General features: G+C 42.1%; 1 protein-coding gene across 3 annotated transcripts in view; it reads left to right on the top strand.

Moving 5' to 3' along the window:
- Positions 1–22,858, top strand: part of SLC7A9 (solute carrier family 7 member 9) — a 1,176,401-nt gene that overhangs the window by 809,811 nt on the left and 343,732 nt on the right. For all 3 annotated transcript variants that reach the window (XM_086945130.1, XM_086945132.1, XM_086945131.1), the window contains exon 8: positions 522–645. In XM_086945130.1, the coding sequence (XP_086801256.1) occupies positions 522–645 (124 nt within the window). The remainder of the gene's footprint in view (positions 1–521; positions 646–22,858) is intronic.

Below are 22,858 nucleotides of genomic sequence, written 5' to 3'. Positions count from 1 at the left end.
GAGGAAATGGGGTATGGGGCACCAAAAAAGACTGTTGCGCCGTGTGCGACCAGTGCTAGTGCCAGCCCTGGCTGGGAGTGTTAGCCCCCCTCCCCCAAAGTAAGGGGTCTAATTGTGCCCCTGGGAGAGTGCCTAATTCCCTCATGAGTTCGGCAGGAAAAAATCAGCACCATGGACATATTAATAAGACGGGATCAGCATTTTCCCGGGGTAAAATTTCCACTGGAATATAAATCCTGATACTCGAAAATTGACAATAATTGCAGGATTCCATGTTTATCCACAAATTCCAGTAGGGTTTTCCGGATTTCCTCCCATATACTGTGCCAAATTTATCCTGGTTTATCAGTAGTCTCAGTTTTCTTCTATTACTTGTAATTCCTATTCCAGTATATATTCTGTGTGCAACGTTATTTCAATTTCTCTGGCTGCTTCAATATTCTTTCAAATGTTGCTCATTTTTTTCTGTTATTCAGTTCACTTGTCACTGTTGCAAAAACTTTTTTCTGCCATTTTTCTAGAAATCTACCTTTGTCGATAATAATTGGGATTCCAGTGGTAACATTTAGCTACGTAATGATCAACGTTGCATATTTCAGTGTGATGACGCCGACAGAGCTACTACAATCGCCGGCTGTTGCAGTGGTAAGACGTGCATTCCAATTTTTTTTTTTTAAATAGTGTTATCCTTTTGTGATGGCAGGGAAATGGCAGCAAACATAAGACCTGATTCGTAAAAGTAAAGATACAGGCAGTCATCGCCACACCACTAGATTTACACATAAACATAAATATCTACCAAAGTGTAATTCAGAAACTCCAGAACGAAAATGACACCTATTAATAGGAGTATGTGCATCCACCCAATTATGCAGAGGTGGAGTCACATATAACTCAAGATGCAACTTCCAAGTACTTTAGAGATGTATTCTATGTGGTGACTAGAGCAGTGCAAAATTTAAATTAGGCGTGCTTGGCTGGTAACCTGGTTAATGGGCGGTACTTTGAGTTGGCACACCCATACCTGTACATTGACTGGACCGGCTTTCAGAATGAAACGTCACTAGTGCCGTTTTATCCAAATCGCAATTTCAAAGCTGACCAGCTAACTGGTGGTTGTCTTGAAACTTGGCAAACCCTTGTGGGTGGAGCGCACCCTGCCCTGGGCAGACTAGGAGGCTCTGCCTGGGGGCTGGAGCCCTGGACTGCAGCGACCTACCTTGCAATGAAAGCCATGTGGGGACTGCTTGAACTGTTCATCCCAGAGAAGCCTCAGACTACTCCCCATTCGGCCGCCACCCTGCCCTGGGTAGGTAAGGTGGTCCTGCATTGTGGCTGAAGCCCCTCTCACCTGTCACTGGGAAATACTGGAACTAGTCAATCCAGTGGAGCCCCAGACTCCTCCCTGGTCTGACACCACTCTGCACTGGGTGGGGAAGGTGGCACTGCCAGGTGCCTGCAGCCCAGACATGTGGGGAACAGGCCGCCAAGGCAAAAGCCTAGACTTAACCTACCTCTCACTGGGGATTACTGGAACTGTTGAGCCCAGAAAAGCCCCAACCTTCTCCCTAGTCTGATGCCACCATACCTCAGGCAGGCTAGGTGGCTCTGTCTAGTGGTTGAAACCCCTGTCGGGGGTATCACCTGCATCCCTCTAGGGTGTACTGGAGCTGTTCAGCCCGGAGAAACTCCTCCTTGGTCCAATGCAACCCTGGACCAAGTAGGGAAGGTAGTCATGCCGACTGCCTGGAGTCCTGTTATAGAAAAAAGGCAGCAATGTAATTCTTTGGGGTCCCAAGTTATCATGTATCCTTTACCAACTTGTTACCGTATCTGACTACATATGTAAAAGTTTTTCTAACAAATATTGGGCACCCTGAGTTTTTTAATAAACCAGAGACTCTGTCAACAGTTTCTAGGAAAGAGTTGAGGTCTATCTGCATGGATTATCTGGCGGATAGTAGGCTTACAGGTAACATCTGTAAACTTACAGTAAGATCCCACCAGTTATTGCTGAGCATGTCTAGACTACAAGCTTATTTGAAGGATATAGATGGATCTTATGATAGGACGTTGCTTTTATACCTACGCCTTGACCTTGCGTACATATGGGTTACCTTTCCTAGTACAAATGACTGGTCACGTCACCTTTGTGCATGCCCCTGCGACAATATCTCCGCTCAGTCGACTATTAATGTTGTATTGTTTTGCAAGTATTACAGCGTAATCAGGAAAAAGTGGACCCTTCCTTTTTTAAGACAGTTTGATCTTAGACAATGTCGCCCTGCTTTTATTAAACTACAACTGTTGGCAGATAGATCACAGACTGTGCAAATTGCGAATTTTTTTTAATTTATGGTCAAAACTAGGAAAACAATGGATGGTTTTTAAATATTCTGTATTTATTTAAATGTTATATTGTTAAACTTTAAGCTGTCATTTATGTGCTTTTATGGTTAATTGATTTTATACCGAATAAAGCGTATTTGACTAGAGAACAACATTTACTTCTGTGACAAGTAAACATATCATTGAAGAATTGAGGGATAGGTGTAAGAAGCCTTGTTGTGTTGGCACAAGGTCCAATTAGCAGAATTGTGTCATTTGCGATAGCAAAAAGGCATGTATCAAACCCAAACTGTGGTTCGGTCACACGTTACAGAATCACAGTTCCTTCTGCGACCAAATCGGTATCTGGAAGGGGCATGTTTAAGCTGTTCCTTCTGAATACTGATTCGGAATGGCATTTATGACTTTTTTACAACCGAAATCTGGTTGCAAAGCATTCATGCTTAACTAACTACACAAATGAAGTGGCAAGCCAATTGCAAACAGGAAGGAGCCCCAAAGAACTCCTTTTCCCTTTGTGAATGTTCACAAAACCATTTTAAAAGAAGGCAGTAGTCACATGGACCACTGTCTAGTCTTAAAAAATGTCTGTTAAACCTTTTTTTTTTAAATCATGCTTCCTGTTTTGCTTTAAGGAAAACTGTATGCATTAACAAAAACCTTGGTAAAGCCAATAGGTCTGGCAACCCAAGAACTATGCCAATGTATTTTAGCCATGCTGAATAGCATGGCTGAAAGTCAAGTAAAGAGCTCTGTATTCTGAACTCTCACATTTCAAAGCGCTGCACAATTGTCTCAGCGCTTCAATAAAGAATATTAAACTATGGGTTTATAGATATTATTTTTAAGTGTTTTTGTTTCCCTTTGCTGGTACTATGTTTTGTGTTCTCAAACGTGTGATTTTACTTCCCATTGAGGTGTGTGTCCAGACTCCCTAAAATTAAGAACTTAAGAGAAATGTTAAAAAAAATCCTAAGTATATGGCGGCCCCTTCAGTTATTTCCTGAAGTAACACACAAGCGCCCACATATGCACCAAAGCCCCAGCACTGCTGTCTCTGAAAGTGGAGGGGAAAGGCAGACAATGCTTGGCTCAGGCTGAATTAATCTGCTGTTTAGCTAGTGCAAAAGAGCAGGGAGGGAAAAAAAAACAATCTCCATCAGTGATACCTACAAAAATGGGGAATTGTGCAGTTTTCATGTTTATATTTTATTAGGAGAGGATGTGGCATAACGGCTAGAATGGCCAACTTAGAACCTGGGGAACTAGGATCTAGTCTTGTCGGGAGGCTGAACATCCTGTGATTCTGAGTAAATCACTTATTCTCTATGTGCCTAAAAATGAATGTGTGTAACTGTAATGCAACTGGTGCTCATATAAAGCGGTCAAATACCTTCAGGTAGAGTTTGACTATATAAAACTGCAAAAACTGGGAAAAACACCAGTTTGCAATTTGGCTCCTTTGCAGTTAGTTAAGTTTAACAATCTATACATAGTTCGAAATGAAGCCCGGTTAGGAGGAGACGGAGCTTGTAAAAAGACAAGCACTAGTGTAGAGTGCTCAAAGACAAAGAGTAGGTCCTAAAACGAGGGCAGTGGATGGACACAAGTACTTTGTCCATGCTCTTGGGGAGATCTAAACACAAGAAGAGGCATGACGCATGCATGACCTGGACATAAGGGAACAAAGGATATGAGAGCGACGAGGGAGTAAGCAAACGGTAAGCCTATAGGTAGACTGAAGCTCACAGATTGAAAACAGTTTGTGCTGTCTAGCTGAGACCATAAACTGCTTTATTTAAGAGCAATCACAGATGTGGTGGTCTACTAATCCCAGCGGGTCACATCCCTGTGATGGCAGTGAATCATAGTGAATTGCAATTTTCAACCTACTTCAATAATATTCATGAGGTAGGCCACACTGCAACACACTACGATTTGTTATTTTGACAACTGACCCTTGAGTACATAGGTCAGTTCTCAATATACCACAATGGTCCAAAATTCTGGTCACAAATTGCAATCAGTATTTTTTGTCCAGTGTTAAGTACAGCTGGCCCATACGTTATTGTAAGAAATTAATCACATATAATTGCATTCATTATTTTATTCAAAGGTAATACTAACCCTTGATCTGATCCTGCTACTACATTTGTGCATATGTTCCTATCACAAAATAATGCAGAAAGTGTTGAACATTATAGTTCAGTCATTCAATTCCAAAATATAATTTGTTTGTCTTTATTCGGATAAACATATACGTTTCAGTGCATGTGTATTCTGATGAGAGTTATGGGTCACAAAAAGTCATTTTGACACTAGAAAGTATTCAATATAAACCTTTAGTCATTTTGAAAATACAGATTAGGAACAACCTGCTATGTGAAAATGGGATGTCAGTGTTTTTGCTATATTTCGTTTATTTTAAAAGTCTTCAGAACAAGAACCCATTCAAAACTGTAAATAGCATTGAATGGATGAAAACCTAGAGAATGACCAAAAAAACATTTGTTAATCAAAGATATAATGTGGCCTCAATAAACCTGTATTATAAGCAATGTCTGGGAGGCTAAAGAACATTTCAGATCATTGGATAAAAGCAGAGTTGCTAGAAAGTGGGGCTTACCAGTCAATTGCACTTGAAGTATCAGTGGGAAAATACAGCGAGTGTGTTAATTGTATCAAAGTGCACAAATAAATTACAACATGAAGGGTTCTTCAAAGGGATCAGGATTTAGTGACTTTGGTGGTTGCAGTACTGTACTGAATTGTAGTGTAGTTGTTTTTAATAATGCTGTATAACCCCTGACAATGAACCAAAGCACTTCTTTTAGACAGGTAGCTAGACTGGAGTGGTTTGAAAGAATGTGGGTTTATTGGGGAGAGGATGTGGCCTTACGGCTAGAGCGGTCGACCTCGACACTGGGGATCCTGCTTACAGTTTTGACAGGGACGCTCAACATCCTGTGTTTCTAGGCAAATCACTTAATCTCCCTGTGCCTAACAAAAAAAATGAATGTGTTCGTCTGTAAGCAACTGGTGCTCATGTAAAGGGCGCTGATACCTCCGGGTAAAGTTTGTGCTATATCAAAACTCTGGGGAAAAATATTGTGTGGCCTACAAAGGAAGAATATTGGTGTATTGTGTAATGATCAGCTAGATGATCTTACTGTGTCCTGTAGCTCTACTTGAGCACTGAGGGGGAGTGAAGATGTGGGAGATAAAGGATTTTTTAACATATTATAGAATTCTGTTTCATGTTCGGAAGGATGTGGGTTTCAAAAGTAGACTATACTGTTTTAGGGTTGTTCATGATGACCAGGTGGTTGCTCTTATCATGTTTCTGCGATTGTGTAGTTGCGCACTGGCATGAACTGCAGCAAAGAGGAATCATAGAAAACTTTACATATGCTCATTCTAACATCCTTTTGTAGAAGATTGGGTGTGTTTCCTGGATGGATATGAACTAGAGGTATCTATTGTGGAAAAGTCAGGTCATTATGGTCTCAATTCTTGATGGTCTTGGATGCTTCCTGGGATTGAACTTAGGAGGAGTTTCCACAGATATGTAATTTTTTAAAAGGATGGGATAGTTGCCAGTGTTGTGGGTGGAGAGCACAGGACTCTGTTCTGGAAGTGTTTTTGATGTTTCACTTGCAGGAATAAATAAGCGCCTACGGGTATGCGGAGTGCCTTGGAGAAGTATCTGGCCGTGGGTAGCAGTGGTGCTGTTTTAGGGCTGCGGTGATGTGGTAATATCTCCATCCAATAAATATTTGTCTGATTGCTACACTTTGGAGTGTTTGAAGTAAATAGAAACTGTTTGTGTAGTTCAGTCATGATAGGACTAGGGTGACGGTAGCCTGGAGCATCTGTACACATTTTTTTTTGGATGAGTACATTTTTCAAGTGGTTCATCAACACCCACTAGTCAATGGTGCAGAGGCCACGATCTATTAAGAGTAGCTAGGTTATTTTGGATTCCAGCTTCAGATGCTCTCGGTCTCATAGGCAGTTAGATCGTGCTCAGCTCAATAATTCGATGAGGTCTTGTAGCATTGTGAGGTAAGCATTAAACAGGAATCGAACTGTGATTATGCCTTTTGCTTCTGCAAAAAGAGGGTGTGAAATAGGAATGATATGATACTTGAAAGGTAGGAGGAGAGACAGTTGAGCCAGTTCCCTGGACGCCCAATTTTCTCTGGCCTCATTAAAAGGGCAGAAAGATAAACCCTGTCAGTGGCGGTCGAGGCGTCCAGAAGTGGTGGTACTGCAACTTCAATTATGTATACACCTGTCTTTAAGTAATCTCAAATGGTGATCTGGATGGGTTTGGCAACTCTGTCAGAATAGAAGCCAGTTTTGGTAATTGGAAAGTGTTTTTTTGGGTCAAGAAGTTAGTGGTCTGAATGAAGTATGCTTTTTAGGGTCATATGTATCATGCAAAAGTGTGATAGCAAATGCTGAAATTTGCAGAATTTCGGCGTTTGCGATCGCAATTAGGCTTAATGGTATGTATAAAAGAAAAACTGTCTTGCAAAATAAGGAATCGCAAAATTTGCGATTACCTATTTTGCGAATGCATTTAAGGAATCGCAAATTGCGATTCCATAAATGGAATGTATGAGGCACCCAAGTTGTGCGAATATGGCATAAGGAATCGCAAATTACTACCAATTACAGTTTGGTGGTAATTTGAGATTTCTTTCAAAAACACACTGTGAGAAGGTGGCCTGATATGCAGTGCTCACTATTCTAGTGAACACTATGTATCAGTCCAGCAACCCTTATTGATGATTGGTTGTAAGTCAACCTTATAGACCAGCTATCCTAGTAGCGTGGATACGAGCAGTCTAAGGCTAAAGACTCGAGAGGGCGTGTTAAGCCAGCAGTTATACCACACATATACCCCTTGAATACCAAGTGAAAGGACACCACACAAGTATTATGAAAATAAACAAGATATTTATTAAGAATCACAACAGCCCTGTACTCTTTATGAGGACAGGGTACTAAGCACAAACCAAAACTCTTACGAAAATACTTAAGTTAGCACAGTACATACAAATGCCCGAGGGGCACGGAAAACCATATACTCTGAAAGTGGAATGCGAAATTACTAGCAGGTAAGTACAATACTAATAGGCTTAGGAATCGCTAGGTCTTGACTATAGAATCTTCAGATTACTTCTAGGAGGCCTAGGGGACTCGGGTGCAGAGTGTGCACTCTCACGCGTGATGCGGGACAAAGTCTATGGTAGCTAAACTTCACAGAGTTAGTGTTCTCGGGCGAACCCGACCTGGTAGGAGGAAAACGAAAGTGGATTCTGACCCTTGGATAGTGAGGCTATGCTGGGGCACCGAAATGCCGAAGTTACCTAGCCCAGGGACTGCAGCTGCATATGTCTCAAAAGACGTCGGGAATCCTCGTAGACGGACCAGGAGCCTGGAAGAAAGATGCTGGCAGGCGACCAGTGAAGAGAGTTCGAAGTGATCCAAGCCTGGATCTTGAAGATGGACGATACCTGAAAGCAGAGGGGACCAAGTTCGAGACTACTAGCCAGTAGTCAGGTGGCACCAGGAGGGCACCGGATGGTAGTCACCTCGGCTAGGTGAGTGGGTGACGCTGTGCTCTGCAGATCTCACGGACCAGGAGGCGTTGTCGGCGACCAGGATGGAGGAGCGAGCTGTCCCACGATGGATGAAGCTGTCGGCGTCGCTGGACCCAGGATTGGGCAACAAAGCCTTGGCAAATTCAAGCCCACGCGGTGGACTCAAAATGGCGTCTGGAGTGGACCAGGAGGGTCCGGGGTGCTTCTCTTGAAGAAGGAAGCAAGGGCCAGTCAGCAGCAGTGATGTCGTCGGGCGTCGTGAAGAAGGCCACAAGCCAGCCGGCTAGTAGCCACACAGCGCGGTGAGAAGGCAAAAGCAGAAGGGCCCCACGCAGATCGTGGAGATGCTGGAGGGCTGATCTTCGGTGCTGGAGCTGCTCAGGGTTGGGGCTTCTCGGACCCCAAAGCACTCACCAGTGGAGCACACGGTGGGCTTGTTGCAAAGAAGTCGTGCAGTCTTGGCGATCGTCGGTCCCTCGAGGTCTCGTCGCACTCACAGTTCTCAGCTTGGCTGTAGAGGTGAGTAGAGGTCAGAGGTGCCAGGGAAGCCGGGTCTCGTCGAGCTGGGCAGTCGGATTCCGGAGGAAGGACTTGCAGCAGACCGCAGTGGTCTTAGGATGGTGCCCGCTTGATGCAGGGTGACTACTCCTTAGCCACAAGGGAGAATCTTGAAGAAGAAATCTTGATGTCCTTTCGCAGAAAGTCGTGTCTTGATTCCAAAGATGATCTAATTTGAACAGGGGGCCCGCTCCTATCTTTATACTAAAAAAAGGGGGCTGACCCGGTGACTAGGTCCTGCCTATGGGTAGGACTAGGAGGGGGGTGGTTACACCCCTCTCCCATGCCGGACTTTCCCCAGGCCAGGGGCTGGTGTGCCCCTGGAACTGGTTCTGACCAGCCTATGCGTAGTGAGCACCGGGGTGCCACTCAGCAGTCACCTTCCTGTAAAGCCCTGCCTACCCAGGATACACAAAACCCTATCTGGGACGGTGCTAGCACCGCCCACGACAGGAAACCCTTTGTCCAGGCTCCCCTCGCTGGGAGGACTCCCAGCTGCAGGGGGTCAGACTCGTGTCTGTGGTGGCAGCATCCATTTTGTGGAGCTGAGGCTTCGTTTAACTTTAACCGGGGTTCACAGTTACATCCATGTCGTGTCCCTCTAGAAGGGTGGAATGCTAACCCCGTCGCCAGAATTGGCGAGGGGTTAGTATTCCAATTCGTATGACACCTTACTCGACATGTTTCGATAAAGCAATACCAAAGATAGCATTTAACCGCGAGGATTATAATGCACTTAAGAGTATATGGTATGCGATATCATGGAACAGCTATTAGGAATTGGTTCCGCAAGCTGCAGACAGGCTCAGCTCATGCCAGAGCACCATCTCACACGATTCCCAGCACTCTGCCTTCAGGATTGTTAAGGCCTGTCATAGGAGTGACTGATAGGAATCTGTGTGTCCATTTTTAGGGTTAGGTATAGGTATACTATACCTACAGCAAAGGGTGATTACACGACTTTGCCCCAGCTGTCATGCAGCCAGTTGTGTCAAATTTAGGAGGCCAGCCAGGGGTGGCATAATACATGCTTCAGCCCCTGGTAGGCCCTGGGTACACCTATGCCCTGAGTTACAGGGTCTGATAAGGTGGCCCAGTACCAATTGGAAATGTACCTAGGGTACATGGAATCCATTTTAAAGAGAGAGCAGTAGGCCTGGGGTCCTGATTGGCAGGGCCCCAGGTCGACTATGTCAAAAACCAGCTAAAACACAGGGCAAAAAGTTGGGGGCAACCATAGTCAGGAGGTACCTTCCTACACACACATTTTTGCATTTTTGAAAGTGGCTTGTGGCGCACACACATACCCTTTGGGCATGTATGTGCACCACATGTGCACCCATGCTCATTTCAGGGGTGCAACAGGGTATCCTTTTGACACCTTGGCACACTTGAAATTGCATTCTCAATTTGCAATTTTGTAATTGAGAATCGTAAATTGCGAATGTCTTCCCATTCATTCCTATGGACCTTTAGGCCCATAGGAATGAATGGGGAGGTATTCCTTAATTGTGTATTGCAATTTGTGATTCGCAATTAAGGGATATGTAGGATTCGCAAAATGTATTGCAAATCCTACATACATAGCGTTTTGCGATTCTCAAATAGCGATTCCCAAAAATTTGCTATTTGAGAATCGCAAAACCTAACATTGATACATATGGCCCTTAATCAGTTGTCCTACGAGTAGACAGCTGGAGATAGGTTGGTTGCTGGCTGAGTCAAGTTTCTAGGTAGGTGAACGTTGAAGAACTAGTGTAAGACAATCATTACAAACCATTATGAATACACATAAATAATAAAGCATTTACCGCACAAAGAAAATCACAAGAAAACATCCAATGCAATAGTGTTCTAACACCAGTTGTGCAGTACATGCTTTATTATTTATGTGTATTCATAATGTTTTGCAATGATTGTCGTATCAATGTATAGAATTTGGATATGATTAGACTCTTGTCTTTTTCATGCTTGAACAAATAAGCAAAGAATGCAATTTTTCTAAATAAAAAGGTGTAAATAAAATACCGGATCAAACAAAAAGCAATGTGTTTGACCATAACATGAATTTAATAACGTTCACAAATAATGTAAGGTCCAGGCTTATCTCCCTTGTTCAAATCAAATAAAATCTGGCATCAGATTTTGGCTGTCAGAGTTTAGGTAAAGGTCCTGGGTATGACAAAGTAGAATAAGCCTTGCTGCGTACTAAACTGAAATTCTACCCAACTTAGAACTAAAGTCAGTACCGATAGGACAAAGGAAATTTAAAAAAAAGAGGGTTGTAAGAGAGCGTAACAAATGACACAATAATACCGGAGTTGTCGAAAGCCATTTACCAGAACATATGCAGCAGGGAAGTCATAACACACCAAGATGTAGATACACACTTGTAGATGCACCATAAATACAAAATAATGGAGTTTTCGAATGTAGCCCTTGATGATCCAGCAGTAAGGAGGAAGTGATGTGTGCCATACATAAGCTCAAGGTGGGAAAAGTGACTGTGCCAAATGGCTAACCAACTATATTCTATAAACAATACTGTAGCATTTTAGCTCTCATCCTGGCAAATCTATGCAACAACTTTGGTGTTTCAGGGGTAATCAATGAGACTATTTTTGAGACCGGAGTAGTGGTGATCCTACATTGGTCAAGGATCCTACATTACCAGGATCCTACAGGCATATATTTCTTCTAAACATGGACATCATGAGACATCATGAGCATTTTAGCGGCAAGATCAGTGCCTCTGTTTTACAGAAGAGAGTAGCTAACCAATCATGATTCATTCCCAGTAGACAATGCAGAGATAATACTAATAAGCTACTGTATATAATTGAACACACTCAAAGAAGGAACCATATCATTCTGATGCTCTTGCTGGATGAAGAAAAGGTGCTTGACAGAGTGGATTTGGATGTACATGGTAGAAATACCGCAAACCATGGCCTTGGGCAAATCACCAATCACCAAGGGCACATATAAGATTAAAATCAAACATGAAACCTGACAGTGAGACCCACTCTCACTTCTCTTTTTTGATCTGCCATTAGAGCTGTTGGCAAATGCCAGAAGGGAACAGAGATCCAAGTAGTCAAAATTTAGACCAGATCTTTAAAGTTACAAAATTTCTGCACTACGTAATGGTAACATTGCTAGACCAAGAGCATTCTGTTCCAACCCTCCTGAAGGAACCTAAGACTTATGAAAGTGCTTGGGGGTTAAAAATGAACAAAGCGACATCTGAATCTTTTCTTTTTGACCTGACTCTGGTACTGTAAGACTCCCTACGAAGATTTCTACCTGTATGGTGTGGCTTGAAGTCGACTACCTCTATGTGTATTTCTTTCAATCACTCCCACACACAGAAAGTTACACTCAATTAAATCCATCAAGACTTCCAGAAATGGCACATGAAAAAATTCTCACCATTTGGTTGAATTGCTATGGTGAAAATGAGGGTACAGCCTAACATACTCTTACTTATTCTACATAATCCCATTAGCACTGCCTGGATATACTCACATAGTTGCAAATATTATTTAATACTTTTATCTGGTAGGTGAAGATACTCTGTGTTGTTTATGAAATACTTTACAGACCCATCTAACAGGTGAGACTGGCAGTTCCCCCTTTGCAACCATATATACAAGCTGACCAACAGCGTTTTTGGTTGTATAGCAGGGTCCTACTGTGGCGGGTTCCATTGCTTTGACACACGCAAAACATGCTGGGTCCAGTGTTCTTCCCCATTACCAGTGTTACATTGGCGTTTTAGAGTAAGATTTCTTAGCACTGTGTTTTCACGATCTTCCCCTCATCGTTTACACATATTTGTTTTCATTCAGATTCCAACCCTGTGAATTATAAGAAAACCTTTTGAAAATGGTGAGAAAATAGTTGCATGATGGTGGGATCACTATTTTTGAATGGTCCAATTAAACCCTCAAAGATTGCAAGAGACAATACAGCCTCCCACAGGCTAAAATATTCTCCTATTTGAAGTAAAACATTGGGTTCTTAAGGGCGGAGTCTCTCGACCAATACAAAACTTTGAAAAATGGCTCAAACATGTCAGCCACATTGGGGTGCCCCTTCAAAGACCTAAAAATATTTGAAAGGATCAGTGTAAAAAAGCTGGAAATGGTGAGTGTTGGAAAGGTTGCAGGGCTACAGGTTCCTTGACTCTTAATTTGGTAATGCCCCAAACTGTAGAGAAATTGGTATATCCTTAAAGAGGTTGAAGGGGCCTTTGAAGTATCAATAGCGAGACCTTGGGGCCAAATATTTTGGGAGATTTCAGTTTTAGGGTGGCAAGTCCCAGAAATCCATGAGGTGTAACCAGCTAACCATTGTGCTTGTGGTTGCAGTTCAAGCAGTTCTGGCAAGCAGGTGAAAACATACGCAAACTGCCATTCTTTCATGACAGGTTTGCAACATTGTGGAATACATTAGATTAAAAAAAGATCACCATCACAGTAGTATACAAGATGTAAGTGCACTAAGAAGCATAGGTTACTTTTCTTACAATTCTGTCCCAGAAATATAGATAACTAACATGCCCACCACCTACCACTTTGCCCCACAGCCCAAAAAATTATATATTTCGATTTGAAACCTCCAACATTTAATGATATGCTTCTATATTGTCTTGCTCAAAGTTCTAATAAGAAAGTGGGAAACACTCTTCACATATAAACTTCTCCAGTTTAAACATTTCCTAAAGAGCAGATTATTTAACTGAGACAGCATTCAGAGCAATGCCAAGGAGATAATCTATTGTCTCAGGAACTGCCTATCGCTAAAGAACAAAGGACAATCATGAAGGGTCTGAATTAGAATTTATATTGATGGACAGAACTTGAAACTTTGAAGTCTAACCTAAACCTGAAATTTCACAGACTTGACTGACAATATACAAGTACACAAGCTATAAAACAGTATCCTGACAACTTCAAGAGAAATAAACGTCAGTTATCTGCATGCCACACAATTGCGACTGTCAAGCATAGTGCATGATAAAAATGTGAACTGAGGAAGCAATTTCTACCATCTTGTCTTTATGAGTAAACAGGACAAAAACAGGCAGCAAGAGGCAGAGGATGAAAACTTCTTGGATGCTTCAAAACATTGATGTAAATGTTTTTCAGTTTGAATTTATCATTTCTATTGTAAACAATTCTAATTACAAGATCTAAGACATACGTATTACGGACAAGTGCAAACAACACCATAAATAGCACAAAATGTAGAGTAAAAACAAAACAGTCAGCAAGTACCTAATTACAGAATCTATGCAAATTGTAGTTGGTAAAGCAAAGGAAAAAGTGCAAATACTTTCAAAGTGCATGATAAAACAATCACCCGTCCTGCAATATACAAATAAATCAAGCATGTTTTGTAAAACAATCCCCATTTCTTCTAGCATCAAGGTGAAAATACTTTTGTAGTGCATGCTAAAAACAAGCCCATCAGTATTAAAAAATGAAGCCAGGTTAATCTAACAATTCCTCCTTTGGGTTGTGCGTAAAGGAACAAATATATCAAAGCCACTGGAAAGCATTAACAAGTAGAGCACCAATAATCAAACAAGTTTAGGCAAACAATTCCCTTTTTGAAGGCACACATATTTCAAAGTGAATGGTAAAACAATAACAAGTACAGCACGCAGAAGCATACAAACATCAAACCAGTTTAGTCAACCAATGCTCCTTTGGTTTGTGCATGGAAGTGCAAGTTTTTCAAAGTGACTGGTATAACAATAACAAATATAGCAGACAGCAGCATAAAAAAAACATTTAGTCAAACTAATTTCTCTTTTGGTTGTGCTTGAAGGCACAAATATTTCAAAGTGACTAGTAAAGCAATAACACGTTTAGCAGCATAAACATCAAACCTGTCTTGTCAAACAATGCCCCTTTTATTTGATCATAAAGGTGCAAACTTTTTAAAGTGGCATGTGGTGGCGCTATGTATCGAATTTAGAGATGCGGACCACAACAGTTGTTTATTCATTCAATATACAGTAATGTCTAATCTTTGCCGCCCAAGCCATTCCTATAGCACTGGGGCATGGAATATTCTGAAACGTCACATCTTTGTAGGAGTGGGATGGTTAGTAGGTATGTTGATACAGGCATTTGAAGCACTACATGGGGCAATAGGTGTCGCATGCTGCAGTTGCCTCCTGATGAGGGCCCTGGCACTTATTTTTATTTACAAATTAAGCACTGCTCTGCGGCCGTTGTTCACCCATGCCGTGGTGTGAAATATTTGGAGATACATGCACAGTGTGCCTGGATCCCGTTGAGGGCATTTGAGGGAGAACATCCTTGACGAAGTAATCTTAACCCCAAACTCCATTCTGGCCTACCAGCTGTTCCTTTTTACTGCTGATCGGAGGGCTGACTGATATCTGATCTCTTCCTCTTAGTTTTTGTCCCATAGTGTTTGACTACAGGAACCTCCCCCTCCGGGATAATCTCAAAGCTACTTAACTCATGTAGCTTTTGTAAGTCTCACTTTTTCTGCCATTGTTTTTCCGCCACTAATTTTAATAAAAACCGCTGTCAGCACTACGCTTTTCATTGGTATCTGTTAGGCATAACATTGCCTACCATGTAGATTTTGGCACAACGTTTCTGTCAAGTTTAGACAAATTGCACTATTTGCATACATGCCAACATTTCAGGAGAGCAAAGTGGGAGATTTAAAAAAAATAAATCGGGAGAACGGGGCTTTGAATCGGGTTACTGGCATGTATGGGCTTTGGAAGTGGCTGCTGCAGGATCGGACATTTGAAACTTAAATGCACGTTTTTAGGGCTCGCCTGCTGATGCGCTTCTGCGCATAGCTGGCGAAGCTCTATTATGGCTTATCCAGTGTTTAACCACCACTGGCGATTTCTTGCAGTGCATGTGCTTTTTAGGTCATTGCGCAAGCGAAAGCCCTAAAAAGCGCATGCACAATGCCACCAGCCGCCTGCCTGCCTGCCTCGCATTACCACATCAAAGGCAGCCCTCCCAGCGCATTTCTCACCCCCTAATTATTCACGGCCAGCCTGCCATGCTTTCAGTTTCGTCTTCTTTTAAAACTTGTTTAACTTGTTTTCTCAATTGTTGACTCCCATCTTTCGCCACGAGGACTTGTCCTCTTCCACTGCTTCAGTTTTACAGTCTGTGCCAGGGTTTCCCTGACTCGGTGCTTTATTATTCAGATGCTCAGAAACAGAGGTGGTAGTCTCCGCTCCCTCCCTTTGTTTGCAAAGCAATTCAGGCTTCGCCACCCTTCGCGGCTTGCAGTTTGCCTAATCTAAAAATCCCAAGGTTCCTCACCCCCACACCATCTCCTGCACATTGCTGCTTATAAATTTCAGTGCTTTAGCAAAATATGACACTGATAATGTGCAGCGCAGACTTTGCTTGTTTTTTTCTACAATGGCTTCAATTGTTGGCTTGAAATGTACACTGTTCGATTGCCAGAAGCAGGGCTTCGTAGAAATAAATACAGGCTCATATCTAAATGTGTTACAAATAAAAACAACATATTTCCAGTATCACAAACCCTAATGGAAGTCGCAGACTGTGTTGACTTGGCGGTCTGTGAATGTTGGGTAAGAGAGGCAGAGTGCTGTACTAACACAGATCTTCAAATGTGTGCTCCTATTTGGTATAGGGCTAACAATTTGCAGTTCGAAAACTTCAGAGCACTTACACGTTCCAGAGCAGCAAGTACGCACTTTTTGGTATACTATATTATATTACTATTGTAGGTATCGGTGCCTTGTATAGCACCAACATGTAGCCCTCCAGTCACGTCCGATCACTTGCATAGCCTGCAGCGATTGAAGAAAAGCTAGATATGCCACGCGGCATTGTTTACAAGCTAGACACATTTCTTCATTTATATATTTATTTGTTTATTTATTGGTATTTTGCGTAGTGCCTACATATTGCGTCTATACATTTTAGAGCTTTTTGACTCCCAGAAGGAGGAATGAGCCGGGCTTAAGCTAGCCTTTAAGCTAAAGAGACTTTTTAAAAATGTTTTATTCTCTGGATATTAGTATAGGTCCTGTCCTTTGTATAGCGTCAACATGCCATCTTTCAGACACCTTATAGCACATTTTGATCCTAGAGTGCAAAAAGGTAGTTGCTGTATATTCCCTGGTAGCTCCGTTTACCTGACTCCTTTACAAAATAGAAAGAAAATAACCGAGGCACCCACCACACAGCTCCACAGATGCACCCACCACACAGCTCAACAGATGCACCCACCACACAGCTCCAACTACACATCTCCACCGATGCACCCACCACACAGCTCCACCGATGCACCCACCACCCAGTTCCACCGATGCACCCACCACACAGCTCCACCGATGCACCCACCACCCAGCTCCACCGATGCCCCCACCACACAGCTCCATCAATGCACCCACCCCACAGCTCCACCGATGCACCCACCACACAGCTCCATCGATGCACCCACCACACAGCTCCACCGATGCACCCACCACACAGCTCCACCGATGCACCCACCACACAGCTCCACCGATGCTCCAACTAAGCTCCACCAATGCACACACCAAACAGCTCCACCAATGCACCCACTAAGCTCCACCGATGCACACACCACTCAGCGGAACCACAGCATCACTCAGCACCACCACAGTATCACTCAGCGCAACCACAGCATGACTCAGCGCAACCACAGCATCACTGGTTCAAATGTGTTCTTTCAATGTTTCAAGCTGTTTTCAAGCTTTCACGCTTTATTACAAATCACAAAAAAATGTTAATATTTCACTTCTGTTCTTGGATTTTCGTCACAATAAAAAACATTTAACATAATCTTCACAAAAGTTATTTACAAAAGTTTAAGCTATTGCCATTACAAATTATATAAATTATTTAAGTATTAATTATTTAAAAAAAATAAAAGCCATTGTTATTTGTAATATCAATACATCTAAGTCACGTAAATACAAAACATGTTGCATTACAAATGCTATAGGTGTCACATTTGCAAAAGTTATAACTATTGGCATTGTAAATGACAAAGCTATTAATTTAGCTATTTTAAAATATAACATAAAAAAAATCATTTATAAGACCAATAGCTCAAACTTTCCTAATGCGAGCCCTATTGCATTTCCAATGCTTGTTTTCTTACCTTTCGGAAGCATGGAGCATAATGGCAGGCAGAGAGAGGGTGATGCAAGTGTTGGGCACTGGCCTGGCAGGTTGTTGGTAGTGCATGCACCCCCCACCCCCCCTGTGGCAGCCCGGGCTGAAACAGCTGCCCCCCCCCAAGTATTTCACAGGTTTTTGAAAGACGATTCCCAAGTTAATAACGCTTTGTTGGTTTTTCACCCCTTCGAGAGCCCCTGCATCGCCACTCTTTGCTGGAAGAATTAGCACTTTACACAATACCAAGCCCTGTCAGCTGAAACCCCAGACGAATCGGGTTTTTGCTTGTACGAATCGGGAGGCGGGAGTCTAGCCTTCAAATCGGTAGTCTCACGCCTGAATCGGGAGGGTTGGCATGTCTGTATTTGCAGGACTCAATCATCTCGCACCCTCATAATAGCCAGGCTTTTTTTTAGGCCCTGGCTCACTGCATATGTACACCCGACTCCACTGGCATGCTTCATTCAGTACACAATTTTATGGGTAAATATATAATTTACTATGTGTACCCTTGCCTGCCCATATGTAAGGGTGTAATGAGGATCCTGTCCCCTATTTTATATGACCTCACATGAATGTTACACCACTTGTAGTAGGGATCTCTACCAACACACCCCGTCCTGTTTTCAGTAACAAAGATGTATATGAGAACGTCTCATTGTTATGTTGTGTGTCTTTTTGTTTTTCTGTTTAAGATTATCTCACCGCTCAGTGGTAACCATAAGTACGGTGCTGTCACTGCATTACAGCACATCTTAGCGCTTGTGCTCATGCTCACTTTTCTGCACTATGATTCAGTCCTGATGAAAGCTTCAGTATTATTTTGTTGAGGCTGAAACATGTAGACCAGCTACTGGGATATCAGGAGTTACATTTTTATCTTCACACTTATCCCCACTCCAGTTTTTAAACGTACCCCAGAGACGCAGGAATAACATTTTATGAATGGTTACTCTGGAGGTACTTTTAATTTGCAGTCACCCTTATCCCATCATCACTTAAAACATTTTTAAAACCCGCTCCGCTGTAGTTCAGGTGTCGTAGCACAGCTGGGTTGCACTCAGCAGCCCAGCTGGGAGCACTATGATGAAGCATGTCACCAATTAGGTTGGTGGGTGAGGGTTCTTTTTAAAAAATCAAAGGATTTTCCAACATTCCTGTGAATCACAGTGAGTCATTTTCTCCTATTTTTGGATCCCTCATTGTGTTCATCCACGTTGTTGTTCATTCAGTACTTTTCAGTGGGACGGACGTTCCCCGTATTCCTTACTCTCTTTTTATTGCCATTTGCATGAGCGAGAAGCTACAACTTCAGGGGATAGAAATTCCTGGCTGTTCGTAGGGTAACTAGTAACCATGGCTAGGTCAGTCCAATCAGTTAACCTTGTAATTTACAATTTGTAAAGATCATTGGAGGAACATTCTCATTTTGGGCCATTGTGTATCTAAATGTTAGGTTTTTACCAACAGTAAACCCTAAGGATGACACATGCATATTTGAGGCTGCTGATTTCTTATGTAGGGTGGATGACTTCATAACTTTGTCTGAGGATCATCAGGTTTTATTTGCATTCAGTCCTAGGGTCCTTTGCAAATTACAAAAATAACTTTAGAGCCAAAAGGAAAGGAGATAGAAAATGTAGGGTGGACAGTGGGAGTTTGGTGAGGGCGTAGTATACTATTAAAAATAAGCATTGGCAATGCCAATAGCTCTGTCTTTAAAGTGATAACACATGCTTACACAAGTGTGCAATTATGCAGGTGTGTGTTTGCATGTGGTAGCATGTTAAAGCTCTATCTATTGGCATTGTTAGTGACCATTCCTAGTGTGTATTCCTGCTCCACCAGTTGAATAAAGTAGGTTGGCGTGTCTGTGCATTATTCAGCACTGGCTATGGAAATCGCATTCAATCTGTTACGCTCACTTTATGTTTTACTCCTCAATTTGGTTTTGAATGTTAATGTACTAGATATTACCAATTTAGATAGTAAACTATGCCTATTGTCATTAAAATGATACCTCCATTGTGATATAATATACAGCGATCCATGCTGATTACTTCCTTTGCAGGCAATCCTTTTCAGGGGTTTTTCCGTTATCCAAGGAAATAATTTCCTTTGCTATGTGCAAAGCTAATTTGGGCACACACAATACTACAATGAGAAACAAGAATTCTAGATGTTGTTAAGCCTCAGGTACACCCCAAACATTCCATTAATATAGCCATGCTAGCCAAGCAAATCATTTACACGGGAAAATGTGACAAATAATAAACCTCCTGGAGTGCAGCAGACAGCAGTGTCCAGCACACACAAAGAATACCCACACCTCCTTGGTAAGAGAAAAGAGGAGTCAGTGGGTGTAAATGAACCTGAATCGAAAGAAATTACCCTGCAGCCAGCCTTTGGAAATGATTATGTAACAAGTGAATCTGAAGAAAAGATCACTGCAAAAAATTGAGCCATTGAGAGAAAAACACAAGGAGGAAAGTTAAATGATGGAGGAAAGAAAGAAAGAAAAAGAAGATTAAAAAACATAGGGATTGGGAAATATGAATGTATAAATAGAGAAAAAAAGTGAAAGTAAAGAATAAAGGGAGCAGGCCCAGGTTTGGATAGAAACAGACCAGGAAGAAGAGAGGTGAGCTGAGGAGCATTTGACTTAATACTAGCTGGCCGAATTTGCTTTGGCCACAAAAAACTCATTTTTACACCTCAAAGGCGCTTGAAAATTAATTGGGGCACAGATCTCATGAGCTTTTAATCCAAGAAAAGACAAAAATGTTCTGCCATTATTTTAGTAATGAGGTGATGTGGGAGGCTGTTTGAATGCGGAGTATATGAGCAGAATCGGATTTGGGCCAAAAATTGGCCTGGGCAACTCATAACAAGCAATGGTGGGCTCTGGGCAATCAATCACCATTATTGCTGACCACATTTTCAATGAGGATTGGTCTAAGCAGGATTGCTCTGGAGCAGACATTCATCAAAAGGCATTTGGGGAACAAGATATTGACATGTTGGGTTACTGTTGGTATTTATTTTTAAATATCTTTTAATGAACAATCCAACAACTGTGAGTGAAGACTGGTAATCGTGGTTAGCTGTGTACCTGAAGCCTTTTCTGAGAGGAGCTCTGAAACTTTTTTGTTTAAGGCTGCTCCAAGTCCTGAAGTTATGGGAGGTCAAAACATCACCTGCCTGGCAAGTGTCCAATTGAGACATTAAAATATGACAGTCAGTAAATTAATCAGCAGGGTTATTTGGCAGTTGTGGAGTTCATATTATTCTAAGTGTTTCTTTTAAAAACATAGGTGTTGCTTCAGGTTGGCAAATTGTTTGATTGGAGACTCTTGCATATTGACATTCTAAATCAATTGTATTGGTAATTGTAAGAAATTGAGTTATTATTGGGTGGGTGCTCACCTCAAGTAATAATCACAGTCCTTGTCAGGGTGAATGAACCACTGAAGCAGGGCTCGAAAAATCACTCGCCCGCTCATATTTGCGAGACAGATTTAATTAGGGCGAGCTATTTTTAGGTCCTACTCGCCCTTTCTGGCGAGTAGGAAGACAAACTGACTTTTGACTTCTGTCTCTGAAAGCAGAGCAAATGTGACAAGATATCAAGATTTACGGTCATCTTTATTTCTTACAAAGTGCATGAGCAATAAAAATGCCTTTAAATCTTATTAACTTGTCACAATTGCTCACAGAGATTAAGCACATTACAGTTGGGGTGAGTAGATTATTTAGGTGACTAGACCTAAAGGTCTAGTAACAATTTTTTGATTTTTCGAGCCCTGTGCCGTCACTAAAAAAAGCTGAGCTCAACCCCCCTGGGACCTATGGCACAGAGTAGACAAGTTCAACGGTGTACTTTTTGTTACCATTTGTTTGCTTGACAAATGCTTTTTTTGTAAAAGTGCCCCATACTGCACTTTCACTTTAATGGCAGCCACGCCGCTTTTTTTAGACACAGCTTGTATAAAGAAAGGAGCATGGGCGACATTAAAGTGTAAGTGACGCATAGGTGTTTTTACAAACTATCAATTGTAATACAATTGGTGTCGCATTTACGAAACTTTTGTAAATGCGAGACCTATTGCATTGCAAATGCTTATTTTATCTGTCACCCTAAGGGGGGTGGGAACCCAGACGGTCCAGTGCTCGCCATTCCGCTAGAGTCAAGCCATCCAGGCTAATGAAGGTTGATACCCCAAAACCGGTCTTAGGATGCTTGTTTGCAGTCTTGGGAGTACCTGACCTGGCAGTTCGGGCTGGACTGTTCTCAGAGGGAACAGGGTCAAGAAGGAGTTGCCTATGGCTATGTCTCGAAAAGAATGGCGTGGTGAGCAAAAAAAAACTATAGATTTAGGGTGTACTAGGGGTGAATGTTTGCATTGTTCAGCATTTCGTCTATTATTTGTTCTTTTTACTATCTGTAACAGGTCATTATTTCCTTCAGCCGCGTTCCATTCACCAGTATTACTGGCATCAGGCACATCCACATCAGCCATACAATAGTCATTCCAAACCACAACATTAACCTTGGTAAAATCCAAAGGAGCTCTGCTCAAAGAATCTGCTACTCGGTTCTTCACACTAGGAAGACATTCCACTACTTATGCATAATCCAATAGGTGCAATAACAATCTAGCGATGCACGGCGTCACTTTGGTCATTCCACTACGGGTAAATTTGACAAGAGGCTTATGGTCAGTTCTTAAGGTAAACACAGTCCCCCAGACAAACTGCCTTAAGTGATTCACAACCCACACACACATTATTACCTTTTCTCAATCGCCAAAAAAACACTCGTCTGAATGTGTGAGGATCTCAAACCACATGCGATAGTAACTTCTTTTCCATTACTTTCAATCTGAGAAAGCTCAGTGCCCACTCCTTCATGGCTCGCATCAGTGGTGATAACCACCCTGAGAGACGGGTCAACCCCACTCAAAGGGGCGTCGTTGATAATCAGCATCCAATTATAATTTTCTGTTCCATTTAAAGCAGACATCTTTTCTTAATAGCTGCATGATATCTTAAGTTCCTTCTTCAAAATTAGCCACAAACTACACATAACATTCCGCAAGACCTACAAAAACCTCACATCCTCCTTGTTCTTGGGAGTCTCTATTA

Source organism: Lissotriton vulgaris, chromosome 12 (genome assembly GCF_964263255.1).
Source record: "Lissotriton vulgaris chromosome 12, aLisVul1.2, whole genome shotgun sequence".
NCBI classification, from domain to species: Eukaryota; Metazoa; Chordata; class Amphibia; order Caudata; family Salamandridae; genus Lissotriton; species Lissotriton vulgaris.
The sequence above is the reverse complement of the archived record's forward strand: the minus strand, read 5'-3'. Positions and strand labels throughout refer to the sequence as shown.